At 37.4% G+C, this 12,399-nt stretch overlaps 1 protein-coding gene across 1 annotated transcript in view; it reads right to left on the bottom strand.

Annotated features, from left to right (window-relative positions):
- Positions 1–994: 994 nt before the first annotated feature.
- Positions 995–12,399, bottom strand: part of LOC141652515 (uncharacterized) — a 28,483-nt gene continuing 17,078 nt past the window's right edge. The window contains exons 6-7 of the mRNA XM_074460033.1: positions 10,808–12,381; positions 995–1,574 (exon numbers count right to left, since the gene is read on the bottom strand). Of these exons, the coding sequence (XP_074316134.1) occupies positions 995–1,574; positions 10,808–12,381 (2,154 nt within the window). The remainder of the gene's footprint in view (positions 1,575–10,807; positions 12,382–12,399) is intronic.

The following is a 12,399-nucleotide window of genomic DNA, read 5'->3' as shown; positions in this document are numbered from 1 at the left end:
TTTTTCTGAAATCAAAATACGAAGGTGTTGATATTCATTTAGAGTGATCTCTACAGCTGTAGCACTCATGTCCTAACCCCATCTTCATATTATTGTCAGATTGTTCGGTTAGGAAGTTTAGGACTTTTGTGCTACCTTCCCACTTATCATATACCTTTCTAGCATGTAGAAGTAGGTCTTTTAGGGTTTCAATTTCTTTTTTTTGGTAGAATGTGAATATATATATTAATATAAAAACGTGCCACCAATACAAACAGTTTTTGGACTACACACTATATATGAACACTACACAAAACTTCTATAAAAAAACAATCAGACTGCCTTAAAAAAACGAGGTTGTCTGATATTTTGAAGGCCATTTTCTGCTCTGAAACCGTGCTTAGACAAAAAGTTTCACCTCCTTCATCACCTGAGCAGGAGAAGATACAGCTATATCAATTCTGCAGAGGTTTCTTGCCCGCCAAATCTGATACAAGACAGCCATCACTGCAGCAAAAACCAAATGTTTTTTAAGCAGTGATCTGCATCTCCAAGTAACACACCATTGAAGGATATCCTGGGAAGGTAAGGAAACATACAACCAATGCCTCAAGATAGACCAACACCTAACATTGAATGCACACTGGTAGAACAGATGCTTGTGATCCTCTGTAAGCACAGCACAAAGGTCACAAGTCCCATCAATAGGTACTCCAAATGCTATCAATCTGTCCTTAGTCAACAACCTCTCCTTAGCAAACAACCAGGCAATTAAGGAATGCTTGGGAACATTGAGCCTATTCCAGACCACAGGAAACCATTGCACTTTAGTCTGAGGTCCTTGCAACCATCTATAGCCAGCAGCCACAGTATACTTACCATCACACCACTGATTCAGATGATAGCCAGGTTTGAAAATCTCTTTAACAGCACATATCTTCCTCAAAGTCCAACTAGATTGTAAAGAAGGAGCATAGTCTTGCCAATTCCTACCTTTCATATACACATGATCCACTCACTTAATCCACAAATGGTCACTCTTACAAGCTAGCCACCAGGTGTACTTGCCAATTAAAGCTTGATTCCATAGTCTGCAGTTCACTAAGCCAAGGCCCCCAAATTTTTTTTCAGTACACAAAGAATCCCAAGCCACAGAAAAAGTTCTCCCATACTGCTCACTACCACTCCAGAGGTAGTTCCTGCAAATAGCAGTGATCCTATCAAGAACTGTAGCAGGGATCACAAAAATTCTAGTCCAGTAGACATGGAGTTGAGATAACACAGCTTGAATCAATACAAGTCTCCCAGAGTAACTGAGTTTTTTTGCCCCCCAACTCCTGAGTTTGCTAACCACTTTCTCAACAAGACGAGTACAATCACCAATTGCCATACGTTTATAAGATATAGGAATCCCTAGGTACCTAAAAGGGAAACTCCCCTCCTTGAACCCAGAAATGCTTAGAACATAATCCACCTCTCCTTGATTCATACCATTGAAATAAATTTCAGATTTATCACAATTCATTTCAAGCCCAGAAATAAAGGAGAACGTAGCAAAGGCTCTCAACAAGACTTTAATAGAAATCCTGTCACCCCTACAAAACATAAGCAGGTCATCTGCAAAGCACAAATGACTGAGCTTCAAGGTTCTGCAGAGGGAATGATAATTAAAATCCAGCTGCTTAGTAACCACACTTTAAACTCTATTCAAATACTCCATACAAATGGTAAAAATCAAAGGTGACATGGGATCACTCTGTCTAATACCACGCTTCCCTTGAAAGTACCCAAATGTGGAGCCATTAAGTGACAGTGTAAACCAGGGGGAAGACACACACCTCATATTCCACTTCACCAATTTATCAGGAAATTTTAAGGCCAACAACATCTGCTCAATGAATTGCCACTCTATAGAATCATTGTGGGAATTATCTGTATGCTTCCCTTTAATTATAAGGATTATAACGAATTTATTATGATGATAACTAGTCATAAAAGAAAATTACATAAACAAAATTGAAGAGGATGAAGAAATAACCTTCGGTCCTAGCTAATATGGCCTAGGAACAATATCGCAATGATATTCTCCTATCAGTTGCACCCAAGATGATATGAGATATGCCTTTGTTCTTTGCTAGAATCGATCCCCAATTTTCTGTAAAATTATTTAGGGTTTTGTGTTTTTGTGTTTTGAGGAGAGGCAAGATTAGGTTAGAATTAGGGTAGTAGAAAAATGATCTCTCTACTCCTCTTATTGAAACCGAAAAAGAGAAGTCAAGGGGAGATCTTTTTCTCACTTAATTTCGGCCCAAATATCAGAAAATAAGAGAAAGCATTTTCTCTTTTTTTCGGTTTTCTCTACCTACCAAAAATAAGGAGATTAAATCTTCTTATTTTGGTAGTATACAAAATGTATAAAATGTATTATTTATAAATTGTCATTTATATAATTCCGTATTAATAAGTCTACACACAACAGCTTGCAGTGGATTTATTAATGCCGGTCTGTGACAATATCGTATAATATATATACTTTAATTATAAATATCGCATATTTATAATTAGCTTATTAAATATAACCGATTACATTTAATTACGAATTAACATATTAATTCGTCCAAGCTAACATTATATACATTAATTAAATATAACTTATTATATTCAATTTACGAATTGACGGTTAATTCGTCTCAGCTAATATTATTTAATCGGCATTAAATAATCGTCTCATCAACATGTTGACTAACTGTTCAGTCATATAAGTCATCAATGTGATTACATTTCCATAATCGCATCTCTCAAACACATCCTTTAGGTGTGACTTTTAGGGACTAGTTGATTACCGCCATCAGTATGATAATAACGTCAAACTTTCTAGCAAGCCAACCGTTATTAAGTAATCGTTAATCAACTGATAAAATACGAAGTATACCCTTGTGAACCTATAAGAGATTTATAAATGTTATCACACTAATTGTGGAGGACACAATCTCCAACAAACTCCCACTTGTCCTCACAAGTGTATGTGCGATAACCGATTCTCATATCCTAAAATTTCTCCCACTCAATGTAAAACAATTTGCAAAATCCGTATTCACAAAGGTCGTATTTTACAAGTGATCTGTATCAAGAATGGTTTCCCCGACTAGAGAGTAACTTAACTGATAAACGAATCATCATTCGAGCATGGCCATGCATTTCAGTTACAACTCCTCGAGTGGCCCTGAGAAAAAACTATACTTGATAAGGGTTGGATATTTTCTTCAACTTGAATCCTGCAGATGTAAGCACAGTATGAAATGACTCAGAAAAAATCTACTTAGTCTCCAGTTACGGCAGACCATGAGAAAGAAACCAAAGTCACCCAAAAACTGCCTTAATCTCAAGAGACAGTCGATAGTCAAAAGAATCGACTCTAGGAACACAATGGGTGTCCTCTCCACGACCTGGCACCGAATGTTTTTAAACATTTAGGACTCCATTACGTTGTCACAAAAAAATATTTATCCTACGAGGTATCGTTATAACTCGTATTTGTGATCGATCAGTCAACTGTTTGACTTATGGCTCGTTGAACCCACCATCAATCGACTGCACAATATAATAGCCAGAGTTATCAGCTCATTAAGGCAATTACGGACCAAAAACTAATATAATGTAATTCAGTTCACTTTGTGGCGTTCAATGTTGTCGGTACAATCCACATGAAAAACAAAATATTATAAAAACGATGAAGTTATAAATAGTATATGAAAAAGATAATGTATCAAATCCATAATCAACTACTACAACTCAGGAACACGTTTAATTCCCATGGAAATAACGTGCCCTTCATGCTTATCAAAATTCAATGGTTTAGTGAGAGGGTCCGCGATGTTATCATCCGAAGCTATCTTGTCAATCACTATCTCTTCTTGCTCCACGTAATCACGGATCAGGTGAGCTTTCCGATGTACATGTCTAGACTTGTTGCTAGACTTTGGCTCCTTAGCCTGGAATATGGCACCTTTATTGTCACAATAGATAGTGATCGGGTCATTCGAACTAGTAACTATCGTAAGTCCTTGTAAGAATTGACGCATTCATATCGCTTCCTTTGCTGCCTCCGAAGCGGCATAGTACTCGGATTCAGTAGTAGAATCTGCTACAACACTCTGTTTGGAACTCTTCCAGTTGACCGCAGCACCATTAAGAGTGAAGACGAACCCAGACTGAGATTTGGAATCATCTCGATCCGTTTGGAAGCTAGCATCTGCGTAACCGATTACGCATAGGTTAGTATCTCCTCCATAAGTCAATACCCTATCCTTAGTTCTCCGTAGGTACTTGAGGATGTTTTTAACAACTATCCAGTGTGTTTCACCTGGATTCTTTTGGTACCGACTCGTCATGCTCAATGCATATGCCACGTCTGGACGTGTGCATATCATGGCATACATGATTGATCCTATTGCAAATGCATAAGGAACACGACTCATGCGCTCAATTCCTTCAGGCGTCGTGGGTGACTGAGACTTGCTCAACGGCATCCCAGACGTCATAGGAAGGTTCCCCTTCTTGGAGTTGGTCATGCCGAACCTCTCAAGAATCTTATCCAAATAAGACTCCTGACTAAGTGATAACGTCCGTCGTGATCTATCTCGGTAGATACGGATTCCCAATATGCGTTGTGCCTCACCCAGATCTTTCATCTGGAAATGGTTCTTCAACCATCCTTTAATCGAAGATAAGAGAAGAATGTCATTCCCAATCAAGAGTATGTCATCGATATACAATATCAAGAAAACAATCTTGCTCCCACTCGACTTGATATATAAGCATGGTTCCTCGGCCGATCGAGTGAAACCATACTCTTTTATCACCTGGTCGAAACGATGATTCCAACTCCGAGAAGCTTGCTTAAGTCCATAAATGGAACGCTTAAGCTTGCATACTTTCTTAGGATGTTCAGGATCTATGAAACCTTCGGGTTGCACCATGTACAACTCTTCCTCCAAATAACCGTTTAAGAAGGCGGTTTTCACATCCATTTGCCAAATTTCATAGTCATGAAATGCGGCAATCGCTAAGATTATCCGAATGGAACGTAGCATGACTACAGGTGCAAAAATTTCATCATAATGCAATCCGTGCACTTGAGTAAAACCTTTTGCCACTAGTCGTGCCTTATAGGTATCTGGTTGCGCGTCTACAGAATGCTTTATTTTGTAAAGCCATTTGCACTGTAGAGGTTTTACCATATTAGGTAAATCAACAAGATCCCATACGTCATTCTCATACATGGAGTCCATCTCGGATTGCATGGCTTCGAGCCATAGCTTTGAGTCGGCACAGGCCATAGCACCTTTATAGGTAGCGGGTTCATTACTCTCTAGGAGCAAAACGTCATTCTCCTCGACCATACTAATGTATCTGTCCGGAGGATTAAAGACTCTACCCGACCTCCTAGGTTCCTCAGGAATATTAACCGTATCATCAGTTGGAGGAACAACTTCCTCCATCTGTTCCTCGGTTGTTGGTTCTAGAATCTCTGACAGCTCGAAGGTCCTATTACTTGTCTTGTTCTCGAGAATTTCTTTCTCTAAGAACGTCGCACTAGCCGCAACAAAAACTCGATGTTCGGTAGGCGAATAGAAGTAATGACCAAACGTTCCTTTTGCATAACCAATAAAGTATGTCTTGACCGATCGCGGGCCGAGCTTATCCTCGTGTCTCCACTTGACATAAGCCTCGCAGCCCCAAACCCGAATAAAGGACAAGTTAGGGACCGTTCCCTTCCACATTTCATATGGAGTCTTGTCGACAGCTTTAGTCGGACTTCGGTTAAGTATAAGAGCAGCTGACAAAAGAGAAAAACCCCATAATGAATCAGGTACTACCGTGTGACTCATCATGGATCGAACCATATCAAGTAAGGTTCGATTTCTCCGTTCGGACACACCATTCAATTGAGGTGTTCTAGGTGGAGTTAACTGTAAAACGATTCCACGGTCTTTAAGGTGTTGATCAAACTCATTTAAAAGATATTCGCCACCCCGATCTGAACGGAGTGCTTTAACCTTTCTACCCAGTTGGTTCTCAACCTTGTTCTGGTATTCCTTGAATATCTCAAAGGACTCACTTTTATGCTTTATTAAGTAGACATATCCGTATCTACTCAAATCGTCCGTGAAAGTGATGAAATATCTATAGCCATCTCTAGCGGTAATTGACATAGGTCCACAAACATCAGTATGTATGAGTCCTAATAGGTCACTAGCGCGCATTCCAACACCTTTGAAGGAAATTCGAGTCATTTTGCCAATGAGACATGATTCACACGTGCCATATGTAAAAAAATCGAATGTGGGAATAGTCCCATTATCGACGAGTTTCTTTACACGTTTTTCATTTATGTGTCCCATTCGACAATGCCATAGATAGGTTTGATCTTTGTCACCAACCTTTAATTTCTTATTATTCACGTGTAATACTTCCGTGGTTTGATCTAAGATGTAAATTCCATTCATAGAAACTGCTTTGCCATAAATCATTTCATTGAAATAGAAAATACAGCTATTATCCTTTACTAAAAATGAAAAACCGTCTTTATCAAGTACGGAAACTGAAATAATGTTCTTAGACAAACTGGGTGCATAGTAACAGTTATTTAAAAATAACTCAAAACCACTAGGGAGTTGGATTACGTATGTTCCCTTCGAGACTGCGGCAACTCTAGCTCCATTCCCGACTCACAGGTCCACATCACCTTTTCCGAGAGGTGTGATGTTTCTTAGGCCCTGTAAATGATTACACAGATGAGAACCACAACCAGTATCAAGTACCCAAGTTCCGAAACTTGCATGGTTAATCTCAATCATATGAATATAAGATGACATACCAACAGGAACGACGCGGCCTGCTTTTATGTCCTCACGGTACACGGGACAGTTCCTCCTCCAATGTCCAGTCTTGTGACAATGGTGGCACTCAATGTCACCGCCCTTGCTCTTTGCCTTGCCCTGTAAGCCACTAGTCTCACCAGGCCCACTCTTACCGTTTCCTGGCTTTTTAAAGTTTGGCTTACCTACAGTTAGGTCGCCTGGAGCTTTGCCCTTACCTTTATTCTTGTTGGAAATCGTGAGAACATCCTGCTTCATGCTCCCACTCAATTTCATATCCTTCTCGGTCTGTACGAGAAGTGAGTGTAGCTCATGAGGACTTTTCTTTAAGTCATTCATGTAGTAGTTCGCCCTGAAAAGTGCAAAACCATCATGAAGAGAATGAAGTATTCGGTCAATGACTATGCTCTCACTGATTTTGCAATCAAGTGCCTCCAATTTCTCGACATTCTCAGTCATGTTAAGAATGTGTGGGCTAACCGGTTGGCCCTTTTGGAGTTTCGCATCAAAGAAGTGACAGGTATGCTCATAAGTAACGATTCTCGGTGCTTTTGAGAACTCGTTAGTGAGCATGGTGAAAATCTTGTTTGCACCTTGGGCAATGAAGCGTCTCTGCAAATTGGTTTCCATTGCAAAGATGAGTACGTTCATTATCGCACCCGCTTCCATGACGAAATCACTATAAGCAAGTGACTCGTTAACTTCCGCATTGGGGCCTGGGTTTACCGGTATTGGCTCAGTTAAGTACTTGAGCTTACCGTCAGCAATGGCAGCATTCCGTAGTAGTCTTGGCTCCCGTCCCAAAGTTGGACCCATCATTCTTGAGTCGTGTGAACTGATTCATGTTGTCCATAAAAACTTTAAGCCAGGACTCGCGTCCAAGTGTGGCACTCGGCATTGGGATTTCGTTATTTCCAGCCATTTGTTGTAACAGTATTATCAAAATAAATGAATTCTACACTGCGAAAAGAAGAATAAAAATAATAAGCATGTGTATCGTTATGATTTTAAGTCTTAATGCAAAACTGTTATAAGCGAAGACTCAAGCATTTATACAATTGACCTCCCTCAAAAATTATATAAATGATCCCAAGACTCAATTATCTGTAAACTGATAAGCCAACCTTTTGGCTAATTCTACTGTTATAATTCTTAGTCGATAAATTTCTGTAAATTCTATCTTTAGTCCATCATAATCACAAGAAACTCTTCGGGCTATAATGTTGAGATAAACTAAGTCAACACAAACTACTTACCCGACGTAGAAGGGGTCATATTATGCCTACCGACGAAGAAGGGATTCATAGTTGTTTGCCCTTATAAAGACTAATCTCAATTTCCGTTTTTAGAGGAAGTTCTCATCAACTTTATTTTAATTCATTTTAAGTGAACTAATATCTAGCATGCGTGAATAAATAAACTAAGGTGATGGCTTAAACTGAGTGACATCTATATGTCTATGAAAACTAACATACAATCTATATGAGTCAATTTTCATGCATTTTAGTAGGTGGTTTGGTTTAGGCGGAATATGATGCATAAACTATCAGGTGAAAGAAAAGCAATAGGAACGAAAACGTAAAAATAATAAAAAGTCCTAGTGTGGCCTATCTATCAAAATGAACATAAATACAACTTTGGAATCCAGCCTTGGACCCGAGAAACTTGTCTTGATGTTCCATCTTGATCCATGTAGCGGGAGTGAGCTCCAATCTCCATCTTTAGCCTTCTCAAAAATTACAATTTAAAATTACATAATAAACCTATTTACATTCTAATTTCAAAACCGTAATAAATAAAGAAAACCAAACGGAGATACGAGATCTCTAATTACATTAAAAATTATGTTTCCATCATTACGAAAACATAATTTGACTAAGGCCACACTAGGTATTACAAATTACAACCGATTGCAGAAATACGTAAATAAATTCATTCAACGATTCATTCAACTAAAAAGCATCAACTAAATAAATTAAACATGCAAGACATAATTCCTTAATTATGTAGATTAATTTCCAAACCACCTATTTAAATGATCAAATTAAGTGATAATTCCTCAATTACTCACATCAATTTCAATCCTAATTCACATTAAACTTGTAATATGAATTTAATCCAACATTATTTTAAACTTCTTTAAAATAATTAGGTATCTTAAAATCGTGAACTTCTTCACAACAATTAATCATACATTATAAATTTAATGTATAATCAATATTGGCCAAAAACTAGCAAAAAAAAATAAAAAAAATTTATATATAGGTCTCGGCATTTTGCAATAATAAAAACAGCCCCTTTTTTTTTCTTTTTGCTCATGATTTAAGCCAAATAAAAAAAAAAACAGAAAAAAATTTTTATTTTGGCAACAACAGCAAAACCGAAAAAAAAAAAATAACAGAAATTTTTTCTTCTCTTTTGGCTCGGCAAACCCTAAAAAAAACAGTCCACTTTTTTTTCTTTGCGGCAAAAATGCCCTAAAACAAAAAATATAGATGAAGAAAATCGTTTATAGTTGCTATTAGAACAAGATTAGCATATGAATTAATGAAACATGATTAACCGTATATGCCAAAAACTATATAGCAAAAACAATTTTTTATATCATCAACATGACGATTTCCATTTACATTTTAACTTAATCTTCATTAAATCAAACATCTACCAATTCTTCATATAATCATTTTAACTCATTAAAACAACAATATGAAAAATCAAAATGGAAATATAACATCAAAAACAAGAACAAAAACCGGTTGCAAAAAAAAATTCAATTCGGCATGAAAAAAATTTCAGCCGTTTTTTTTTTTCTTTTTTTCGATTCAACAACCTTTTGTTTAAATTCATTTTATGAAAATCATCAAAAATAAAATTCGTGGCCTTGGCTCTGATACCACTTGTGGGAATTATCTGTATGCTTCCCTTTAATTATAACGATTATAACGAATTTATTATGATGATAACTAGTCATAAAAGAAAATTGAAGAGGATGAAGAAATAACCTTCGGTCCTAGCTAATATGGCTTATGAACAATATCGCAATGATATTCTCCTATCAGTTGCACCCAAGATGATATGAGATATGCCTTTGTTATTTGCTAGAATCGATCCGTATTAATAAGGAGATTAAATCTTCTTATTTTGGTAGTATACAAAATGTATAAAATGTATTATTTATAAATTGTCATTTATATAATTCCGTATTAATAATTCTACACACAACAGCTTGCAGTGGATTTATTAATGCCGGTCTGTGAAAATATCGTATAATATATACTTTAATTATAAATATCGCATATTTATAATTAGCTTATTAAATATAACCGATTACATTTAATTACGAATTAACATATTAATTCGTCCAAGCCAACATTATATACATTAATTAAATATAACTTTTTATATTCAATTTACGAATTGGGGGTTAATTCGTCTCAGCTAATATTATTTAATCGGCATTAAATAATCGTCTCATCAACATGTTGACTAACTGTTTAGTCATATAAGGCATCAATGTGATTACATTTCCATAATCACATCTCTCAAACACATCCTTTAGGTGTGACTTTTAGGGACCAGTTGATTACCGCCATCAGTATGATAATAACGTAAAACTTTCTAGCAAGCCAACCGTTATTAAGTAATCGTTAATCAACTGATAAAATACGAAGTATACCCTTGTGAACCTATAAGAGATTTATAAATGTTATCACACTAATTGTGGAGGACACAAGCTCCAACAATCATAAGCTTTTTTAAGGTCTATCTTCATTATACATCGAGGAGAGCATGATTTCCTATTGTAGAGCCTTACTAAATCTTGACATATTAGGATATTATCAACAATCTCCCTCCCTTTAATAAAAGCGCTTTGACTGGCACTTGATCTCAGGTAGGACAGTGGCCATTCTATTACAAATAACTTTGGAAAGGATCTTATAAAGTACGTTGCAACAGGCAATAGGCCTGAAGCAGACACACTCAGAGGCCTATCCTTTTTTGGAATCAACGTCAAAGTGGTAGAATTCACTTGTTTCAGAAGCTTACCAGTAATAAAAAACTCCTTGACAGCCTGAATGACATCCTTACCAACAGTTGTATATGCATCTTTATAAAACTGGGAAGTATATCCGTCAGGGCCTAGAGATTTGTTAGGGGGAATAGAAACCAAAGCTTCATAGATTTCATTATCAGTTACATCCCTGATTAACTCCGCAGCCTGTGCCTCAGAAACAGTCACTCTATGCCTCACAGTTGGTACATGAACATTGCCAACCCACTTACTGGCCCCTAAGAGATTCCTGTAATAATCCTCAAAAGCTGCCTCAATCCCAGCATTAGTATTTTGCAGCACACCATGTCTATTCAAAATACAAAAAACGCTATTCTGCAAACGCCTAGCTTTCAGAGTACTATGAAAATAGCTAGTATTCTCATCCCCCTCACTACACCACTGAGTCTTAGCTTTTTGGCTAAGGAAACTCACCCTAGCTTTGTCCAACTCTCTATAAGCCTCTGTAGCCAGCTTCTCATTTTGTTGTAACAGAACCTTAGAAGGGTCCAACTGCAGCTTTAACTGAATATCATGGAGGTGGATCAGAGCCACATTGGCAGCAGTCTCAATATTAGCATAACATGAAGCATTTAGAGCCTTCAGAGGTTGTTTTAGCAACTTCAATTTTTTAACAACTTGAAACATAGTATGGCCTTCAATCTGTTGATCCCACACCTGTTTGACAATATCTCCAAAAGTAGGCTCACTCCCCCACATATTGAAGTATTTGAAACTCCCTCTCTTCCTTATAACCTCTGGCCAGAGAGATATAGTGCATGGGCAATGGTCGAATAATCCCTCGGGATGGAACATAGTATGAGACTCTGGGAAATGAAGGAGCCAATCATCATTCACCAGAACTCTATCAATTCTACTGTAGACCTTGTCCCCCACCTCATGCTTGTTATTCCAAGTAAAGAAAGCCCCATGAGCAGGAATATCCATCAAACCACGGGCATCAACACAATTCTGAAACCCCCTCATCTCAGCAATAGTCACCTCAGACCCAATCCTTTCATTCATAGCCAAGACATTGTTAAAATCACCCATGACCACCCAAGGACCATCAACTATGCCAGACATATTAGTAAGAGACTCCCACAAGGGAACCCTCTCAGCAATTCTATTAAACCCATAGACCACTGAGACCCACCAGTGCACCCCAGTAGAAAGAAAAGTCACTTTAGTATTAATAACTTGAGCTTCACTACTAAGAACCTCAACCTTATAGTTCATAGCATCCCAAATAAGCCAAATCCTACCACCATCATGACTACTAATATTAGTGACTAAAGACCAATTAGAACCCAATCCATTATGGACCTTATTTATAGAGTTTATTCGAACCCTAGTTTCTAGAATACCAAATAATCCTACATTATTTAGGTGCAGAAACCTTCTAACATCAGTCTGCTTATTACTACTATTAAACCCTTGAACATTCCAAAACCCAATGCTACCCATTCTCTATCAAGGATATTCCAT

The sequence above is a fragment of the Silene latifolia genome, chromosome 1 (assembly GCF_048544455.1).
Source record: "Silene latifolia isolate original U9 population chromosome 1, ASM4854445v1, whole genome shotgun sequence".
Taxonomy (NCBI): Eukaryota; Viridiplantae; Streptophyta; class Magnoliopsida; order Caryophyllales; family Caryophyllaceae; genus Silene; species Silene latifolia.
Note: the sequence above shows the minus strand (reverse complement) of the source record. Positions and strands in the feature narration are given on the sequence as shown.